Source organism: Hemiscyllium ocellatum, chromosome 2 (genome assembly GCF_020745735.1).
Source record: "Hemiscyllium ocellatum isolate sHemOce1 chromosome 2, sHemOce1.pat.X.cur, whole genome shotgun sequence".
Taxonomy (NCBI): domain Eukaryota; kingdom Metazoa; phylum Chordata; class Chondrichthyes; order Orectolobiformes; family Hemiscylliidae; genus Hemiscyllium; species Hemiscyllium ocellatum.
Genome location: NC_083402.1, coordinates 27,103,349 through 27,125,732, shown reverse-complemented (window position 1 = coordinate 27,125,732; position 22,384 = coordinate 27,103,349). Strand labels below are relative to the sequence as shown.

General features: G+C 42.6%; 1 protein-coding gene across 8 annotated transcripts in view; it reads right to left on the bottom strand.

Annotated features, from left to right (window-relative positions):
- LOC132822044 (teneurin-3) overlaps positions 1-22,384 on the bottom strand; it is an 822,914-nt gene that overhangs the window by 274,885 nt on the left and 525,645 nt on the right. For 7 of the 8 annotated variants that reach the window (XM_060835055.1, XM_060835070.1, XM_060835085.1 and 4 more), the window contains one exon: positions 2,034-2,252. The exons of the other annotated variant lie outside the window; for it this stretch is intronic. In XM_060835055.1, the coding sequence (XP_060691038.1) occupies positions 2,034-2,252 (219 nt within the window). The remainder of the gene's footprint in view (positions 1-2,033; positions 2,253-22,384) is intronic. 8 annotated transcript variants of the gene reach the window in all.

The following is a 22,384-nucleotide window of genomic DNA, read 5'->3' as shown; positions in this document are numbered from 1 at the left end:
ATTCATGGACTCTTTCCCTTCAACCATTTCAGGAAGAAAGTTCCAAAGATCCTTTCAGCACATCACCCATGAAAAAAATGAGAACCTATGCCAATGTCCAATCCCATTATGCCAGAGTGTAACATGGTTTCTGGTATGATCCCTTCAAGCCAGCCTGATTGTGTGCAGTATGTTAGCCAACGGCTGATGATTTGCTAAGAGCAATTTCTGTCTCTTGCGCTGATCCATAATGGAGATTCTATGCACCATGATGAACAGGAGACTTCCCCATTTGAGTTCCCGCCTGTTTCTCAAGCTATGATGTTAGAATTCCAGTACTTACCATTTACTCTCCCTTCCAGGATCTAGCTCTTAAAGAGACATTTGTTATATTGCAAAGTTATCGGGCTTGGTCCAATGGTGACACTGTCATCTCCCTATTGGTGGTCATGTGTTCGAGTCTCACTCCAAAAGCGTGTGCACATAATCTAGGTCGATGTGATACTGAGATTGCACAAAGTCCAAATTTCTGAATGTGCTGCTAGTCCTAGGCTCCTATCTGCTCCCTCTAGTATATTAAAAAAAATACTATACCTCTGTTCAAAGCAGCACAAGGAAGCTCTTCTGATGGCCCTGGCCAATGTTATCTAGCAGAGCAATTCTTGGCTATTGCATTCCTTTACATTAAATGGTGATTTAATTCCAAAAGTACTTAACTGATTGTAAAAATATCAAAAAGAGCCTGAAGGATGATACATAAATGCCAGTTATTCATTACTTTCTTTTCAGGCAATTTGCTTGACTGTCACTGATTTCTCATGCCAGCCCCATACACTAGTTTCTTTACCTCTGTGCATGAAGGAATGCCCAGCTTGCAAACATTTAACCTTGAAGCACAATATTTCACAAAATCATACTTGCAAATAAAGACAGGCAGGATAAAGAGGAAGGGCAGGGTTACAGTGAATATGGTCAGAACCCACAACAGCTCCAGTCAATGATTGCATTTCCTTCAGTCTCAGGTTTCTCAAAGTGATTTCATATTTTAATCTGATTGCTGATGGTGAACCCCTCCCCAAGTTACCTTGGTGACAGACGTACTCGGCAAAATGCCCAATCATTGGAAACAAAAAGGCACAGACTTAAAACAGCGGCAGCAAAATCTGCACAATGGATGTGTTATCCACAGTCAAGTTAGAAGTATCGTCAAAACACTGCATCATCCCCCACCAGTAGGCAGAAAACTGCAGCAAAGTAGTGTGTCTTTTTCTTTCCAAAAGGAGCGAAACCAGATTCGCACCAGGCTCCCAGTTCTGTGGTTAAGATAATAATAGTCATGCACTAAAATAAGTAATCACTGCATTCCCGGAAGAGAATTAGATTGCAAAGAAAGAGAAAACAGCCAAGAGTGACCTGACTAGGGATTTTTATTGCGGGCTCCATTCAGATCGAATACATCCGACAGCGTTGTATGAAAGAATGCTTCAATGGTTTATTTCCTCAAACAGCAAGCCAATAGCTGTGTAAGATCTTGATTTTTGAAGCATCTTGTTTAACTGCAACAGCTGGCAAATGCCAACAGGCTCCAATCGATTTTTCCTCGCATGCGTTCCCCTCACTGCCCGCTGAGGGAAGCCTCATTGGCTCTGCTGGAGAATTCCCACATCTGCCTATACCTGGCAATGGCAATCCTCAGCTAAATATGCTAAGCCAAGGCAGCGGGGGAGCGGAGCAGGTAGGGGCGAGTTATCTTGTCTGTAGCTCAGATCTGAATGTGCTTTCACAAAATGGGGTTAGTGCTTGACACAGCCCTTAAAGGGTCAAGTGACAACAGGTTGGAGGTCAGTCGTGCACTCCAATAGAGAGAGGAGGCTTGCCGTGCAATAAAGCTTCGTGTTAGGAATCAATGCAGACAAGAGCAGTTTAGTAAGAGGCTAGGAGGTTAATTATCACCTAGAATGGTGCTCCTAAGTCTCTTCCAGCTGAAAGTATTGCTCAGAAGTAAGAAGGTGCCAAGAGACAGGAAGAGCTGATAGATGCAGGCAATTCCTTACCATTACTGGCCACACACACTGTGCCTGAACTGGCCTGAGCTAGATATGAATTTGCATTGTATTCCTCATCATCTGTGTCAGACTCATGAGCCGGCTGAGTGTTGTTGTTGCCTAGCAGCCGTCTTTGGTTGCCATTGGCATTGGGCGATGAAACTGGGGAACCAGACTGCGCAATGGCTGATGGACTGGACGAGGAAGAGGAGGATGGCATGGGAGGACCTGAGGAGAGATAAAATGAGGGTTTGATATGTAATGGTTAACGACAAAGCTTTATTTACCACTATCAAAAACAAAAGATGCACAAGCGAGGTATTTAAAAAGCAAAATGAATAGCAATGGATTCAAGCCCTGCCAAATGAAGAAACCAATTTGCTGCTGTCCTGGTGTTATGCAGATCAAAATAAAAGGTTTAACATGTTAGAAACTTTCTGCATGCTAAACTCTTCTGAAGAATGTTTTTAAATTCTGAAGAACAATAATAAGCTATCATGTACATTAGGTAGCTATAGTAATGGTGCAATCATGGTTTCTAATGAACACACAAAGATGGCATTTTCTTTTGACCTCTGTGGACATAGTCAAGCTCAGGCATCTGATCTTGAAGGTGCTTTTCTTTTACTGTGCTTTCTGCTCCTTGTCCTGGAGAATAATTTCTGCAAGCTGTTCCGCCTGACTCTTCCTCATTGGACAGTCGTATTTGAGCCTCACATACTGTACATTTTTGACACTAGGAGGCCTCATTGCCGAAGAGTTCAAGTGCAAGAGGGCTAACCCCAGGCAATCAGTTTGCTGTAAATATCCCCAAAACCAACTGCGGCGAGGGGTGGGGGGGAGGTACCTGGTACTTTCCGCTCCCCTCAATGCAGGAGCCATTGGATACACACTGGGGAGGGCATTCTGATGAATAATTATCAGGAAACGAATGATCAGTGCATGATTTCAGAGGTTGGTGCTTTGAAGTGTTACTGAGGCTACTGCTGGGCCGTTTTGCACTGCTCACATCCTTATGTCAGGGCTAAGTAATGAAATCAATAGCGCATTAACAATCAGCAATTATCATCTCTGTCAAAAGTATTTCAGTCATTACACTTCTGGAGGCTGCTTGGATGTGGCATGTACATTCAAAAGTGAGCTCTTATTGGGAATTCTATAAAGATCTTTTAAATATCTGCCCTCCCTTTCCCAGCTTGCGCACACAGTGTCACAACCAGACAGCTGCTCCTGCCACGCTTGCCTGCAGGCAGCCCTTTCTGTGACCCACGTCTGCACACTTCTCTCTCCTACCCCTGTCCACACACTCAAAACATTTAAATTATATGTAACATTTAACCTGAGATGACAACTGTAGAAAGCTTTCATGGTTGAAAGCTGCGTCAAAGCTAAAATAACAGAAACTGCTCTGTATGAGTACAGAAGGCAAGCTTTAGCAAAACAAAAGCATGATGACAGGTTTGATTTAGAGCCATGCAAAAGGGGATCCTGTCCCTTGAGAAACCAGCAGTCAGTACAGATGAGCTCTAAATCTGAGCATGTCACTCCCCTTTAACCGGTTAGTTTAGTGCTTTTGCACTAAGAGCAAAACATTCTGAGCTTCATCTAAAATATTCAAATCGAGATGTATTGTTGTGGAAACAAAATTACTTACAGGCCATTCTGCTATATGTGTTTCATTAACATGGATTCGCTGGAATGCAACTGATGAATTGGGGACAATGTTTCTAAAGCACGATTTTTAAAACGTGCGTTGGCTGTAATACAATTACATCGCCAACACTTTAAGCACAGCTTCTAAAGTGCAATTTTTCTATAACGTGAGGTTGCACAAGAACACAGCCAGCTTGTTATAGAAAAATTACCTTTACTTCAATCTAAAACCACACAATTGACATGCCGCTGAAACAAAAGGGCCCAATCACTGCCTCTTAAAGTGAAAATGTAACTATCTTGGCTTCATCCTACCTTTTCAGGAATTTATTGGTGTCAAGTCCTCAAACAGCAATGGACTGAAAGGGATTCTTAGTTTAATCATGGGATTATTTGCAGACAGAGTAAAACGTTTTCTATTTGTTTAGTGAAGTACTGACACAAGAGTTTGAATTGTGGCTAACTACTGCATCACCTCACTCAGTGATTGTACATAGCATCTGAAAGCAGCTAAAACTGCACTAATTTTCGATGAATCTCAAGTTTTCTCAGATTACCTGCATGTCATGGCTCTGACCACCATTCTGATAGCTTAATCAGGTGACTTTTTTTATTTTGAATATGAATGCAACAGGTTTTGATTTCAATTCAGGATGCAGCCATTTTCACTCCTAGGTGGGCCACACCTACAGAGCGCTGCATTGGCTCCTGCTTGAAGTTTACTGGGATGGTGTCGATGCTGGTGAAAGGCATTGAATATCAATCATGTCAGGAGTTTGGTGCATCTGGTGACCATGGAAACACAGTCTTGGTGCTAAGGCAAAGACTTTCAACTGGTCTCCAGCTGGATACTGAGGGCTATGGAGGCCCTGAAGTGTTTTCTGTTGGGTCCATGAGGGCGAACAATCCTGCTGCTTCTAGGCTAAAGAAACTGGACCAAAGTGATCAAAATGAGCACTGACTTTAGTAACTTCTAGCCTGCTACTGCTCATGACTGCCTCCCACAGGCAGAGCTGATGCCCATTTCTCAGTCAAAATTAAGTGGGGGGCCTGAAACTCCTGCATTCAAATTCCTCAAAACCTGGGATACCGAAACCATTAAAACACAGGAGTGAGTTGTATCCATACGCTATTGGTTTCCATTGAACAGACGGGTTTAAAATTCTGAGTTTTTAGTGTTGGCGTGCAATTCAACAGCAATAGGCATCATAGCGAATGCAGTTCTGGTCTGTGACAGGAGCGCTTCACAGTACAGGCCAGTGCAGAACAATTCAGTCTGGGATCTCCAGCTATCACAGCCACCAGCTCACCAACCTCCCAGCGCTATGCCGAACTGCAGCTCTCCCCACTCCATCATGAGCCGAGCTATGCCAGGGCATATCAGCACAGGCTAAGAATTGCAACTGCTGCTTCAGAGATCTATCCCTTTTGGAAAAGAGAGAGTTAAAACAGGATTCAGCTGATGTGACTGTCAGTCTTGCTAATGATGTGCTGCGGTGCAGTATCCTGAGAATTTCCACACCTTCTCCTCAAAATTATTTCTCGGCCGGGGGCAAAGCTGGTATGGCTGTGTTTAATGCCGGTCCCTAGTTGCCCCGCCCCCATGAGCCCCCTGAATGGATGCTGTGATTTTTTTAAACTCGTATCCCGTAGAGTGTTACATTAAGAGGTAGTGAACATTCTGTTTGCAGAACAGATGGCTGTGGTAACAAATCATTTGCCATAATCATCTGCCATTCTCATTTTTAGAAAGTACTTCCTTTGCAGAAAGTGATTTTTGTTTAGCACTTCATATTATGACACAGTTATTGTCCCTGACAGCAGTTTTTTAATAGAAATATATTCAGCTGCAGAATTTACTGCTGTTTTATCACATAACCCAGGCTGTCATTTCTCCTCCACAATTAGTGCACAGAATTACAACAGTTGATCCAAGATCATTCTTACATCCTTTGTTTTAGTGAGTGCTATCTCAAGGTCTAATAATTACGTCTTCCCATATGGAATTCAACAGACAAAACAGGCCAGAGATAAAATGCTATTCTCTTTTAATTAATTCACATTTTATTAAATACTTAAATGCATTTTTGTTCTAACTGCAGTACACTAAAATTGATTGAGGAGTGGAGAAAATAGCACAATAATGGCCATCTGCCTCAAAAGTAAAGCAATTTGTCTAGCACTAGTTTGTACTAATGAATACACTTCAGGCCACATAGGAAAACGAAGTGCCTAATCTCGTCACGATGAATACTTCATGAGTCTACTTCAATCTAACAATATTTTGACACAAATAATGCAAAGGTGACTGTGTACAAATGTCTCACTCTGAGTTTGCGAGTGTTTGCCTGTGATTCCCAACCTGTGTCTGATGGGCCCATCAACAAGACCTGCAGTGCGCTTAAACAGAAGCAGCGAGAGAGCACTTTTAAAACAAAGCGGTGAGAGACGGCTGAAGAAGAGGGTACCTGTCAAACTAGACAGAAAATGTAGGTACAAGTGGAGAAAATGCATGTCTTAAAGAAGGGAGAGACAGAGAGAGAGACACAGAGACACAGACAGACAGAGTGAGACAGACAGACAGAGAGAGACAGAGGCAGAGAGAGAGAGAGAGAGAGACAGAGAGACGGAGTGTGCCAGGAGTATGTGTCAGAAAATGCAGACTTTCTGTAAAATGAAACACTGTACACAAAGGCCAGAGTGCTTATAGGAGTGAGCCAGCGAGCGTAAAGGAAGGGGTGAATGTGTGTAAATGAAGAGAGAAAATGTGCACAAAAGGACATGGACAGAATATGTACAAAAGGAAAGAGAGAATGTGTGCAGGAGAGAGAGAGAACGAGAGAGCGCAAGATTGCGTGAGAGAAAAATGTGTGCAAAAGGAAATAAGAAGAAGAATATGTGCAAGGAAAGCAAAGAGTGAAAAGGCAAGAGTGCGTGTGAAAGGAGAGACCGTAAATGGGACAGAGAATATGTAAAATGAGGGAGAACGTGTGTAAATGTAGAGAGAGTGTGACTGTAAAAGGAGAAAGCATTTTAAAAGGCAGGACTGTATGTAAAACCTTGGAGAAAATGTGTTCAAAAGGAATATGTGTAAAAGAGCAAGACAGTGTTTGAAAAAAAGTGTTTCTGTAAAAGGAGGGAAAAGTTGTGTTGTGATATGATAGATTACAACAATGGAGAAAACCCTGAATGTCACAACATTATTGGATTCCCAATTTAAACCATTAATGTGACGCATTAATGTTTTCTCATCAAATTAAATTATACAGCATTGTAACCAGCCCTACTTAATATGTTACAACAACAGACAATTTGAAAATACACTGGAAATTGCACAGTTGAAAGCTAGATCAATACTTCTGGCACAATCCCTTCCAAGCTATGGCCAGTGAGACTCATAACCAATAATCCTTCACTGTCATTTAAAATACTCTCAATTCTTGTGTGGAAGGACATAATTCACAAGGTAATTGTAAAGCTGGGTGTTTATATTTCCAAAATCTGGGAAGATTCTGTATGAAGGTCTCACATACCCAGCTTACCACTTTATAAAAACATATAATCGGAAATAGTCTCTTGCTTTTGTACAGTTAACTGCTTCACACTCACCAGATAAGACAGTGGCCGTGAAGGAGAAAGAGTTTTATGAGATGTTTTACATACAGGAACGGATTTACAGAAACCTTTCATCCGAGACATTGGGGAGCTCATTTCTTATTGGAGAGCAACCTTCTGCAGTACAAGCTATTCCCCGGCGATTTAACCAGACAAACATCTTCATTTTATTTATAGTCTCAAAAGGGATGTACTGTACGATGTGTAGTGAGTACATCATCCTGCGCTCAATGACCGATAAACATCAATGTCTCAAGACTGTTGTGCTGAAGGCTTATTGCCAGCAGCAAGTGTTACTGTTGATGGTCAAGCAGCCATGACGGTGATCATTCAGAAAACAGATAACAGAACTAGACAGAGTGTGCTGCACAGGAACAGGCCATTTGGTCCATCCAGATTGTACTGATGTTTACATTCCAGAAAGATTTCCCTCCATTTGAATCTGCTGCATCACTGCCTTTTCATCTTCCTATTCCCATTTCACTCATTTCCTTGTCTAATTTGCTTCTGCAAAGATCTAAAGGAAGCAAGACGATATCTATTAATTCCTGCTTCTTTACCATCGATGGTCATCCAGCAATAAGTCACAGACTGATGGCAAACAGGGGGAACCCAGCAAAACAGGTACCATACACCTCAAAAACGCCTGTAATAGAGATCTCCACACTTTGACCACTCTTTGGGTAAATAAATTGCTTTTCCTTTCCTTTTGGATCTATTTTAGAGAGTCACAGAGCCATACTAAATAGAAACAGACCCTTTGGTTCAACCAGTCCATGCCAACCATAATATCAAACTGAACTAGTCCCATCTGCTTGCTCCTGACCCATATCCCTCTGAACGTTTCCTATTCATATCCTTAACCACGTGTCTTAAATGTGGTAAACCTGCATTACCACTTTCTCAGGAACTTCCTTCCACATGCAAACCACCCTCTTAAAAAAAAATGCCCCCCATTTAGTTTTGAAATTTCTCTCCTCACCTCAAAAATATGTCCCCTAGTTTTGAAATTCTCCATCCTAGGGAAAAGACACCTACCGTTAACTCCACCTGTAACCCTCATGATTTTATAAACTTCTACACTCCAATGAAGAGGTCCCAACTTATCCAGCCTTTCTTTATAATTCAAACCTCTCATACCCAGCAATATTCAGGTAAATCTCTTCTGAACACTCTCCAGCATAATGCTATCTTTCCTATAACACATGAGCAGAAACTGGACAGAGTATTCCAGAAAAGGTGCACCGATGTCCACTGCAATTCAACATGACATCTCAACTCCTAAACTCAAAGGACTGAACAATGAAGGAAAGCTTGTTAACTGCCTTTTTCACCACTCTGTCTCTATGTGACCCATGGCCTGAGATTTAGAAGCACAAATGACTCCAATGAAAATGAATTGACAGAGACTGCAGGGTAGATCTGCCTAGATTCCTGATAAGCAAGTATAGAATCCAGGGAGAATCCAGACTTCTCAACACAGATGTTCTTGGAATCCCAGAAACCTAGTATAAATTGCTCACGTCCAAGTGACACCACAGTGGGAAATTAGGCTCACAATGTCATATTACTTGAGGAGTGGTAGCCAAAGTTAACAAGATTTTACACATGCAAATTGCTTAGTTTTAAAAGGGCTCCACTCTCAGCACATCCTAATGGGGTTCTAAATAAATATATCAGCATTGTAAACATTGTAGTGCGTTTTGCAGATCCAAAATTTGAAGTTGTTGAACAGTGTTATTCCAAAGCTTTTAGCAAGAATATTTTGAGTCTGGAGACCCTTGTAGAAGTCACACCAGTACAAAATCTGCACTGCAAAAGGAATTTTTAAAATTGCTCCTAATATGTAGGTATTGCTGGCTGGATCAGCATTATTGATCATGTCAAGTTGCCCTTGAGAAGATGGTGGTGAGCTGCCTTCTTGAACTGTTGCAGTCCGTGTGCTATGGGCAGACCGACAATACAGTTAGGGAGGGAGTTTCAGGATTTGGAATCAGTGACAGTGAAGAGACAACAATATATATTCAAGTCCAAAGTGCAAGACCTCACATTTGCTAATGTTGAATTTCATCAGCCATTTCTGGACTGTGGGTTTGGAAGGTGCTATCTAAGTAGCTTTGGTGAATTCCTAGAGTGCATCTTGTAGATAGCACAAGCATTAGCAGAGGAAGGAGAGGATGTTTGTGGATGTGGTGCCAATCAAGTGGGTTGCTGTGTCCTATGGGATGGTGTCAAGCTTCTTCAGTGTTGTTATAGCTGACTGGGCAAGTGGGAAGTATTTTATATCACACTTCTGTCTTGTGCTTTGTAGATGGTAGGAAGGGTTTGGGGAGTCAGGAAGTGAATTACCCTATAAAACTGCTGTCACCATTTTAAGAAGTTGCCCCACCACATTGATATGCTGGAGGACACCTTAACAAGGGGAGAACTGGTCCCCTTGGGTTCCATGGATGTGAGGTCTGTGACGGGTGAGCAGCTGAGCAGTCCCAGCACTGCCACAATGCAGTCACAGCCACCATCTGGAACCTGTGAAAGTGTGAACTGCAGACCAGATCAGGATCTGGTCCACTCAGGATCTTGTGTTTCAACAAAGGTCACCTCTCATTGATTGACACTCAAACAGGGAAAAACTCAACTTGTTCAACCTTTCTTCGTAAGATATACCCTGAAATTCTCGGACTGAGTCAAATGAATCTTTGAACTGCTTCTAATGCAAATATATCTATTCTCCACTAGGAAACTAAAACTATGCACAGAATTCCAGATGTGGTCTCACCAAAGCTGTTCACAGCTGTAGCAAAACTTAGCTAGTCTTATATGCTGTTCCTTTTTCAATAAACACCAATATTTAAACTGGGGGTGGGGGGGGGGGGAAATCAAAGCGATAGTGAGATAGGAGAAAAGGCTGAGGCTGGTATAGTAGATAAGGGGAGCAAGTCTAATAATCAAGGCAGACAAAATCTTGGCAGAGAACAAGGTAAGATTGATAAATCAAACTGCATTTACTTCAATGCAAGAAGCCTGACAGGTAAGACAGATGGAACTTAAGGCGTGACTGGGATACCATAGCTATTACAGAAGTGTGGCTCAGGGATTCCTGCAGAAGGGCTTATGCCCGAAACATCGAATCTCCTGTTCCTTGGATGCTGCCTGACCTGCTGCACTTTTCCAGCAACACATTTTCAGCTCTGTGGCTCAGGGATGGACAAGGTTAGCAACTTAATTTTCACGGGTATAGATATGAAGGAAAGATTGAATGTGAGGCGCGGGGGGGGGCGGGGAGTGGCACTTTTGATTAGGGAGAACATTACAGTTGTACTTAGGGAGAATATTCCCAAGAGATTATGCAATGAATTTATATAAGTGGAACTTAAAAATAAAAAAGGGATGATCTCCTTATTGGGATTGTATGACAGGCCCCTGAATACTCAGCATGAAATTGAGAAGCAAATATGGAAGGAGATCTCAGATATCTGTCAGGAAAACAGGATTGTAATGATAAGAGATTTTAACTTTCCAAACATAGTCTGGGACTGTCATAGTGTTAAAGACTTGGATGGGGAGGAATTTGTTAAGTGTGCACAAGACAAGTTTTTTACTCAATGTGTAGATGTGCCTACTAGAGGAGTAATACTTGACTTTCTGTTGGGAAGTAAGGCAGAATAAGTGACTGAGGTGTCAGTGGGAGAGCACTCTGGGGCAAGTGATCATAATGTTGCTAGTTTTAAAATAGTTATGAAAAAGGATAGAACTGATGAAAAAGTTGAAGTTCTAAATTGGACTAAGGCAGGGGAGCCAGTTCAGAGGTAAAGAGACGGTTGTGAAGTGGGAGGCTTTTAATAATAAGATAACGTGAGTTCAGAAACAGTATGTTCCTGTTAGTGTGAAGGGCAAGGCTGTAGATTGACAACGAGAGAAACTGAGGCTCTGATCAAGAAAAAGCAAGTATTTATCAATAGACAGCTGGGATTGAGTGAATTCTTAGAAGAGTATAAGGGCAATAGGTGTATACTTAAGTGGAAAATCAGGAGGGCAAAAAGAGGACATGGGATAACTGTGGCAAATAGAGCCAAGTACACTGAGGGGTCTGTTTTTGTGCTGTATGACTCTATGACTGTATTCCAGTTGCCTTCCTAATTGCTTGTTGTTCCTACATATTAACATCCTGAGATTCATGTATGAGGAAACCCAGATGACTGTGTAAAGTTTGCACATTCTCCCCATGTCTAGATGGGTTCCTCCAGGTGCTCCACTGTCCTCTCACAGTCCAAATATGTCAAGGTTAGGTGGATTGGCCATGTTAAATTGCTCATATTTCCCAGGGATGTGTAGGTTAGGTAGATTAGCCATGCGAAATGTAGGGTTAGAGGGAGAGGTGGTGGGGGGAAGGGGTGGTCCTGGCTGGGGATGCTCGTCGGACAGCCAGTGTGAATTTGTTGGCCCTAACGGCTTGCTTCCATGCTGTAGGGATTCTATCCTAACCAATAAGTCAGATCATTCTGTTTCGCCAAGCTCTGCGTACCTCTCACTCTCATTTCAATGCTGTGCTGTGTTTCTATTCTTCTTGCCAAAGTGGACAAGTTTACATTTCATCTGCCAAGTTTTTGCCCATTTGATCAACCTACTCATCGCCCTGTGCAAACCCTGTACCTGGTACTTTCTCACCAATCCTGGGCTCTTGAGCACAGTTTGGTTCCCACATTTACATCATTGATTTAGATTGTGAGCATTTGGGATCCCAATACTGATTCCTTTGACAATTGCCATAGTTCCGGCTTGTGAATGTAAAATGACCCATTTCTCCATACTTTGTGCTTCCTATTAGCGAATCAGTCATTTACTCATTCCAATTTGTTATGCCATTCACTATGAGCTCTTATCGTATTTAGTAATATATCATGTGGCACCTTACCAAATGCCTTCTGGAAATCTAAGTACATCACACCACGGGTTCCCATTTATCCACCTTGCTTACTACTTCCTCAAAAACTTGATTGAATTGGTTTAACACAATTTCCATTTCACAAAACCATGTAGACTCTGTCTGATCATGAATTATTTTCAAAATTATCCTGCTGTAACTTCCCGAATAATGGATTTGAGCAATTTACCTATGAAAGATGTTATGCTAACTGGCCTATAATTTCCTAAATTTTTGCATTCTTGAATAAAGGCATGACATTAACTATTTCTCAATCTGCTGGGACCCTTCCAGAGTTGCCCAGAATACCCGGATTTATCATAATTTTTGGGAGGAAACAGCTCAGCATGGATAGAATGTAGTGGGGGTGGTTATGAGGTGGTCAAGAATAGAATGGAAGCATGTATGGGGTGGGAGGGTGTGAGAAATAAGAGGGCCTTACTGTTTTTATTATGATGGAGATAATTCACCCATAGTGCCGAGGAGGAAAGTTTTAAACAACCCACCTTGGCACTTAGCCTCTGAACTATTTCTAGAGTTGGCTGGACCAAATGCAAGTCACATCTCCACAGCAGGGAGATATGACTCTCGGGAGCCAGTTTCCCATGAAAGATAGACAAGCAAGAGGCTGGAAGAACACAGCAAACCAGGCAGCATCGGGGAGGTGGAGAAGTCAATGTCTGGGGTGCAACCTTTCTTCAGGACCTGAGGGGAGCTGCAGATTTTGGCAGTAGGGGAGGATTTTTGGTGGGGAGAGGGCAGAGTGGTGCGGTGAACACGGGTAGAAAGTATGACCTGGTTGGTCGATGGGAGGAATGGATCCGGTTGGTAACTGGAAGGAAGGGTCAGTCAGAGGAATGGATAGGAGAGGCTTTTTCCATGAAGGCAAGTGTGTGGAGCGGAGAATTTTAACAACTCCTGCTATCTACCACAAATGTGAAAATCCAGCCACTTGATCCCAGATATAACCATATAATAAGACTACCAAATGATCATTCAGGCATTTAGAACTGAGATGTGGATAAATTCTCTTCAGTCAGAGGCTGGTTAATCTGTGGGACTTTTTGCCACAGAAGGCTGTGGAGGTCAAGTCATTGAGTGTACTTAAGACTGAGACAGACAGGTTCTTGAAGAGTAAGGGGATCAAGGATTATGGAGAGAAGGCAGGAGAACTGGATTGAGAAACATATCAGCCATGATTGAATGGTGTAATGGGCTTGAAGAGCCGAAGGGCTTAATCCTGCACCTAGATATTATGCTCTTATGGTCTTATGGATTTAGTTTCCAAATATACTACAATCATCTTAAACTGTTGTGCGAGGTGCCACAAAAAGAAAACTAGTTGAGAAACATGGACAAAGACACCATTTTTCCCTCTGCTGTCCAGATGGCAATAAGTTAAAAAAATATATTTTCCAAATCAGTGAGGTAAAGATTTATTTCACAGGCTCACTGGAGACATTGGTTTTCACATGTGCCCCGACGTCTCAGCAACTCACCACACCAGCGTCGCTCCGAAAGCTAGTGTGCTTCTAATTAAACCTGTTGGACTATAACCTGGTGTTGTGTGATTTTTAACTTTGTACACCTCAGTCCAACATCGGCATCTCTAAATCATTCTGCATGATAACTTTGAAAATGTTTGCCGAATCTCTTTACAAAACAATCCCCAAAGTGATTGCTTACAACAGGCCATAAATAGCTCGGAGTTTCACTTCTTTCAGAAGAGAGGTGCCTGTGAACACCTACTTTATTGGTGAGAAAATGGAAAGCTAACCAATTCAGGACAAAGCATAGGAAAGCAATGTCCAAACTAGTGTAGGGACATGCAGATTGACATGTGTCTGCAACAAGACAATGAATGTCTCTATTTCATGACACTTTCTAAAACAGATAGAGATGTGGGGTGGAGGGAGGGAGAGGGAGAGGGAGAGGGAGAGAGAGGACATCAGACATTCAGACAGAGAGGGAGAGGGAGAGACAGAGACACAGAGAGAGAGAGAGAGAGACAGAGACAGAGACACAGAGAGAGAGAGACAGAGACAGAGACAGAGATACAGACAGAGAGAGATGGGGGGGTGTAGTGTGAGAGATAGAGACATACAGAAAGAGTGAGAAAGAAATACAGATACACAGAGAGGGTGAGTGAGAGATGCAGACAAAGAGAGAGAGGGGGAAGTATGAGAGATAGAGACATACAGAGAGAGTGAGAGAGATATAGACGTACAAAAGAGAGAGACAGAGAGATGCAGACATCCATAAGACAGAGAGATAAAGCAAAACAGTGAACAACAAACAGAGATACAGAGAAAGAGAAAGAAAGAGAGAAGCCTACTCCCAAACATAGTGAAAATCCCATTCCAAATTCAGATCTTTTTCTTAGGATCTTTGAAAATTGAAACCTCCAAGGTCCCCAATTTTTAAAAAATCAGTCAAAGGGAATGGGACCAGATTGTTACTGTAGTATATGGAGAAGGAAAGCAGACAGAGAATTACTCTCATGGACAAACCATTCTTTGCTTCCATTTTGCTGCATTCCAATCACCATGACACAAAGTAATAGGAAGTGTACCTCTCCTCACTTGGCCTGATAAACCCAGGCAGAAATTATTGGAATGATCCCTGCAATGAACCCACATGGGAGGCTGGTGGCCTCCACGATATTGAGGTGATGCTGAATTGTCGAATTTGGGACCCACTCTGGGCAGATTTATGTACGAATTTCCACATGCCACCTTCATCACGCCACCTTCATCCACCATTCCCACTGTCATAGCACCAACACAGAACACAGCCGGGGGAACCTCACAGACTGAAGGAAGAAAAGCAGCACTCAGAGACAGTTGTCTGTTGAAGCTAAGAAGGCTGAGTCGCACGAAGCTTGAGAGGCACGGGAGTAATGATTAAAATTAAACAAGCATCAAAGTCAGAGGCTTGTATAGTGTGGAAATCGGCAGTACAGCATCTTGCTGACACTAGAATGATAGGAAATTTCTGGCATCAATAAAGCAGATCTACATGGTTGGCACGGAAACCCATGCACGGGAGGACAGCGGGAACAACTGGGAAAACGTCTCAGCAACTCACCGGACTGACAGTCCATTGCCTTGTCACCGCTAACATCCGTGGAGAAAATGACAAAGAAAGTTTACTTCACTGTTGCACGGAGTTTGCTGCTCATCTATTCCTGTAATTTCTCCGGGGAGCTGCTTACTGAGAAGTGTTCAGGTTTCAACGCTCGCTGCCTGACGTTAAGTACCACACGGAACTCTCTCTCGTTCTGTACTTCAATCATCCCGAGGACGGCGGCTCTGATCAAACTCATTCCTGCACGAACATCGCAGGCCAACCAGGTCATCATTTCATCAAGAATGACGACAGGGCCAAAGGTGAAGAATAGACAGATAACAACATTGTGGACAGCTGGAAGAGATCATTCTCTGGAAAAATCATTCGGTTATTAGAAAAGCTTTAAACATTGCCCCTTTGGCAACGTGGAAAACCTCTCTGAATTGTATGCACTTAATAAGTGAGCATCACCAGTGCTTTAAATTTTGCCATTTTGAGTGTCTTCAATTAAGTTGTGTCCTAAAAAAAGAGCGAACTGAAGCCTTTCCGCACTGCTGAGCACTAGGCCTGTCATAATTCATTAATAACAGTGCTTCATTCAGGCATCCATCAAACAAGCCAGCTCCAACAGAAGTGCTGAGTGAACAGCAGTCTCTCATGAGACACTGGGAGAGCTCTGCTGTGACTTGCCAGTGTTTGTGAAGCTATCATTGGAGGGACAACATGAGTGGCCTCCAGACACTTGTCTGAAACTGTACTGGGTGTTGTTCTGGCAGGCATAGGAGTTGGTAATGGGAAGACCTTATACTACCTTTGTCCACGAGAGCAAAAGTGGTGTAGCTGATATATTGTTTCAAATCTAAGATATTACTGTGACAAGCTGCATCCCATTAACCCTTCCCTTGCTTCAAAAATAATTATCAACTTCCCTCAGACCAACATCGAGAGGAAAGGAAAATATCCGCTGCAAAAAAAGACAATTTTCAGCATTAAACAGGAGACGAGGTCCAACAAGTGACTCTGATTAGATGAGATCCCCTACAGTGTGGAAACAGGCCCTTTGGCCCAACAAGTCCACACCAACCCTCAGAAGAGTAATCCACCCAGACCCATTTCCCTCTAATTCACCTAACGCCAAGGGCAATTTAGCATGGCCAATTCACCTGACCTGTATATCTGTGGACAGTGGGAGGAAACCGGAGCACCCGGAGGAAACCCACACAGACATGGGGAGATTGTGCAAACTCCACACAGACGGTCGCCCAAGGCTGGAATCGAACCGGTGTCCCTGGTGCTGTGAGGCAGCAGTGCTAACCACTAACGCTGGTTCTGAAATCCTTCCAAATACCTTCACTCTTACTTTGCTGGAGATTCAAGCTTCACAGTCACATTGAATAGATTTACAGGTGTTTAAACAGTGTTTCTTCTTCCCATGAGACTAAGAAATAGGGACAGGAGTAGGCTGTTCGGCTCCAACAGGCAATAGGATCCTGGCTGATCCAACATTCCTGAAGTCCGCTTTCCTGCCTTTTCCTATTCCCCTACCGATCAGGAATCTATCTGGCTCCCTTATATGCGCACGGACACTTCGCCCATAACTCTCTATGACAAGCAGTTCCAAAGACTCTCAACTATCTGAGAAAAGAAACCTTTTAAGAATCCGACATGTTTCAATCAGATCATCTCTCATTTCTCTAAACTCGAGTTTGTACAGTCCCAACCTGATTAACCTTTGCTCATGAATCAATCCCTCCGTATCAGGGATCAACCTGGTGAACCTTCTTTGAACTGTCTCCAATGAAATGTTATCTTTCCTTAAATAAGGGGACTAAAATTGTTTACAGTACTCCAGATGTGGTCTCACTTGCACCCTGTACAGTTGCAGGAAGACTTCACTAGTCTTATTTCCCAAGCCCTTGAAGTAAGGGCCAAACTTCCATTAGCCTTTCAGATTACCTGCTGCATTGTGCGCTAGCTTTCTACGTTACATGCACAACTACCCCCAAGTTCCTTTGGGTTGCAGCTTTCTGCAGTTTCTCTTCTGTTCTCTTATTTCCAAAATTGACAACTTTGCATTTTCTCACATTGCACTCCATTGGTCAACATTTTCTCCACTTGCCTAACTTCTCATAACCTCTCTGTAACCCATCTGTATCCCTCTTGCGACCTGCCGTTCCACGTATTTTTGCGTCATGTACAAATTTGGTTACAGTATATTTGCTGCCTTTCTTCACGTCATTAATATATATATTGTAAACAGTTGCGGTCCCAGCACTGGGAATCTCACAGGTCATGGGTTGCCAGCCTGAAAAAGAACCCCTCAGCTCCACTGGCAGTTTCCTGCTCATGAGCCCATTCTCTATTCATACCAATACACTACCTTCAATACCGTGGGCTCTTACCTTGTCTTAACCAAGGCGTCTTGTTGAAACCCTCCTGGGAGTCTAAATATAACATATGTACTGGTTCCCCACTATCCACTCTGGTTGAGACTTCCTTGAAATTCTTTAATAAAGTTGTCAGACCCGATTTCCCTTTCATGAAGCATGCGGACTCTGTTTGATTAGATTATGATTTCCCAAGGGTTCTGTGATTGCTTCCTTAATAATTGATTGCAATACCTTCAACAACAGATGTTCAGCTAATCAGCCTATCGTTACCTGCTTTTTGCCTCTCTCCTTTTTCGAATGGGGCTGGCACACTAGCAGTTTTACATTTGGTGAGAATAAACTGACTGATTTGTTGCAGTCCTAGCTCAGCTGTTCCACTGCAGCTAAAATATTAGCATCTACCCATGAATATGCAACATTGCCCAGGTAGGTCTTGTCCACAAACATCAGGACAAGTTCAACCCAATCAGTTATTGCCATATCAATCTATTCCTAATTATCAGCAAAGTGAGGAAGGAGTTATTGACAATGTCATCAAGTGACACTTCCTCAGCAAATGGATGTTCACTGACACTCAATTTGGGTTCTATCAGGGCCATTCAACTTCTTCTAGCTCTGGTTCAAGCAAGGACAAAGAGCTGAACTTGAGAAATGAGGGGAAAATGACTGCCTTCAACTTCGAGACAGCATTTGACAGAATTTGGCATCAAGGGGCCCTAGCAATTAAAACAAAACTTACAGGATGTGTGCATTACTAGTTGGGCCAGCAGTTATTGCCCATCCATAGTTGCCCTTGCTAAAGTGATGGTGAGCTGCTTTCTGTGATGGAATATTCCTCATTTGCCTTGATGTGTGCAGCACTGACAATACTCAGGAAGCTTGACACCATCCAAGTCAAAGCAGTCTACTTGATTGGCATCACATCCACAAACATCTACACCCTCCAACGCTCAGTAGGCAGAAATTCACGACAGTTCCTTTGACAGCACTTCCCAAACTCATGACTAGTTTCATCTAGCAGGGCAAGGGCAGCAGACTCTTGGGAGCATCACCCCCTGCAAGTTTTCAACTGAGCCATTCACCATCCTGACTTGGAAACATATTGCTGTTCTTTCATTGTTACTGCGTCAAAATCCTGGAATTCCCTTCCCAATTGCATTATGAGTCAATCAATAGCAGGTGGACTGCAGCGGTTCAAGAAGGCAGCTCACCATCACGTTCTCATGGGCAATAAATGCTGGCCAACCAGCGATGCCCACATTCCATGGGCGAATAATAAATAGAAATCTGACAACCCTTACAATGGGATCAGAACTCCAACCCTCTGACTGGGTGAGTTAAGAGCACAGCTCTGGTCACCAGCTCACAGTAAGTTACAGAGAAACAACTGCCACCCATGGACTTTACTCTGGCTGGAATGCAATGACCAGCAGAGGGAAGATTTTACCAGAAAACACATTTTCAAAAGAAAAACAAATTGGAAAAGCGGCCTTTTAAGTCATTCATTCAGCAAGTCAGTCAGCATTGCAGTCTGCAGAGATCACTTAGAAAAAAACACAAAATAAAAACAGATTAGACGTTTAAAATGCAGCGATGTGCCGAGGCAAGATTTGGCAGCTGATTCATTGTTTGTGCTTTAAGCATTGAAAAGCAGATAATTGTGGAAGATTTTCTGCTTGGATCAGGGCTTTCTCTACAGAAACTAATGATACTACGATGAGGAATTCCTGAAATGGGAGTGAAGAGCATTTTGCATGGTACCCTGGAACTGTTAGCAAATCAGTCATGTGTATTATTTACAATCACATTGACTCTGCCAAGTTCACTGGGCTTTTACAGTTGCTGGCTACCTTTCACTTAAGAGCAAAAAGTTATTTAACTATGGAGGGCATCACACTTGAGTCTGATCCAGGCAACAAAACATGCAAACATCGACAAGTACATAATTGAAGCATTTAATGAGTCAGTGGTGGTTCATTTGGTAGCAATCTAGACACCGAGGCAGGAGGTTGAGGGGTAAAATCCCAGTTCAGCTGCTTGACTTTAAAACGTGAAGCTGACCCTGGTGTCAAATTGAAGGAACACGATTTACAATAGTGACTATACTTTATTGGCGTTAATGTGCTTTAGTAGATTATGAGAGCTGCTATAAAAATGCAAACATATAATGAACAAATAATTACTAATATAGTCTTCATTGGCACCTCAACCACAGAATGCTAGTTTACAGCAGAGGTTTGTGTACAGCCTTTGGATGGTCAGGCTAACTTGTAATATTTCAGTTGGTGACCCCTGTTGAGGCTAGGCTACAGACTGAGGATCTATTATTCCCCACTTCATATTCGGCCAATACTACTTTCCCCAGGCTGTATGTTCTCACCTCAAGGCAAGGAGACCTGGGTTCAAGCCTCACCTGCTCCACAGGTATAAACATCTCTGAACATATTGATTAAAAAATATCTATATTTGTACTAGTGGGCTCTTGTGGAGTAGTGGTAGTGTACATATCTCTGAGCCAAAAGCTCTGGGTTCGAGTCCCACTGGCCCTAGAGGTGGATATTAATGCCTCTGAAGAGGTTGATTAGAAAATATCTTTCAGCAAAGTTGCCATACTCCCAAAGGGCTGCTCTCTCATTAGTGAGACGGCTGGTAGTTTCAGGTGAGGGGAGAGGTTGTGAAGGAGTGCCCAATATGGTAACCTCAGCCCTCAATGTGGGGATTGAATCCATGCAGTTGGCATGCCTCTGCATTGCAAATCAGCCAGCCAGCTAACTGGACCCATTAAAAATATGGATAGCAAGTGTTGGAAAATATCACATAGCAGTTCCCATATCATTGGCATAAATGTAAATCTGCAAGGATGACAGCTGTGATGTGGGTCTTGTGATACTGTGGTAGTGTCCCTACCTCTGAGCCAAAAGATCCAGGCTTATGTCTCATTGTTCAGGTGTGTCTCATAAGGTGCTTGAACAATAACTTTCTTCTGTGGTGCAGTGGTAGTGTTACCTTGAGGCCAGAAGTTACATTCCATGTGCTCTGGAGGTGTGTCTGAAAATCTCTGAACATAGTAAACTCTATCCCAGCCCTGAAGCTGTTCCAAAGTACCTGCTCTGACTTGCATCAGTTTAAATATTACAAGTCAGCCCATTGGTGAATGGTTTAGCGATCCACAAGTAACCAACATGGTGCAGTAGTTAGATTAGTATTGCAGAAACCGGCAGTGTTAATCCAGGGAAAAAAAACTCAGTTTGAATCTAAAATCTAAATTTGAATCTAAATATCTGCAAATAAGTAGCTACAGTGAAGAATTTGAGGCTACCTTGTTGAATGGTTTTAAGGTAAAAGATAGATCAATTTTTGAATAGTAAAAGAATGAAGGGTTATGGTGAGCAGTTAGTGGAGTAAGTGGAACTGAATCCATGAAAAGATCAACCAAGATCTTATTGATTGACACAACAGGCTCGAAGGGCCAGATGGCCTACTCCTGCTCCTAGTTCTTATGTTCTTATCATTGTAAATCTTCACCAGTTTCACTCATAATGGGAAAGAACCTGTAGTCCTGGCTAACTGTCACCCTACTGTTGGTGGGCACACAGTTCTGAAAGTTCATTCAGATGGAAAAGTGGGAACGGAAAGCTCTCAACAGATTTCTGACTCTTGTCACCCACTTTCAGAAGAGGAACAAGCAAGCCTCAGAAAGAACGTCTTACTCTCGCCCTCTCTTTGATGATGAAGATCAATGGGAAATTGACCCACACATAAATCAAGTCTCAGCTATTGTAAAAGTACTTGAATTTTTGTGCAGCTAATACCGACAAATTCAATAAATCGCAACTACTTTCTCATTCAATCCCACTTCAGTCAGCTAGCCAAAATGCTATAAGGTTAGGACCCAGTTTACATTGGATAATGCCCGCCTGTGGTAAAAGTCTCTGAATGTATGCCAATGAAGCAGAGTGCTGGGTAGTTTAATCATGAATCCTTTAGCCCAGGCTGACCATTGTTAGGTACCAACACCAGGGTACCAATTCGAGAAGTCAGAATGATCAGAAGGTGGAGTCGGCACTTCAGACTTGAAACAACCTTTCAATGAGTGAGGACCTTTAACCTGATTCCTTTCTTTGTGCTTGTTAGAAACTTTCCTGGACGGGAGCAACATTCTTTTCATTTCTTTCGAAGGAGATGACTTGCCTTTACACAAACCCCAAATCTGAAAGAAACGCCTTGCACAGCAGATTCTTGGAGTCTGAAGCAATTATTTTGACTTTGAAGAACCCAATTAAAATATACCCTCCCCCTGTCAAATGCAAACTTGGCAATTAAATCACAAACTCGTTATTCTTACCCCTTCTCCCTGCTCACTTCCAACTCCAGCCCTCAGTCCTGTTCCTGTCATGATCTTTAAGGGGTTATCATGTAAACAAATTTCAAAGGCAATTCTCCACTCTGACCACTATGGATTGTACCGAGGCACCCTTGTACCTACTCATTTGAGTACATGTGACAATAAAGCTAATTCAACTCAATATGATTTACAGGTAAATCGGGAAAGTATATGAGGAGATATGACAGAGAGATATCAGGGTGAAATGTCGTCAGGTGGGAGGTGTGTCACATGCAGCTTCTATACAAGCACAGACACTTAGGCTGGGACTTGGGTTCAATTCCAGCCTTGGCTAAATGTGTGGAGTTTGCACATTCTTCCTGTGTCT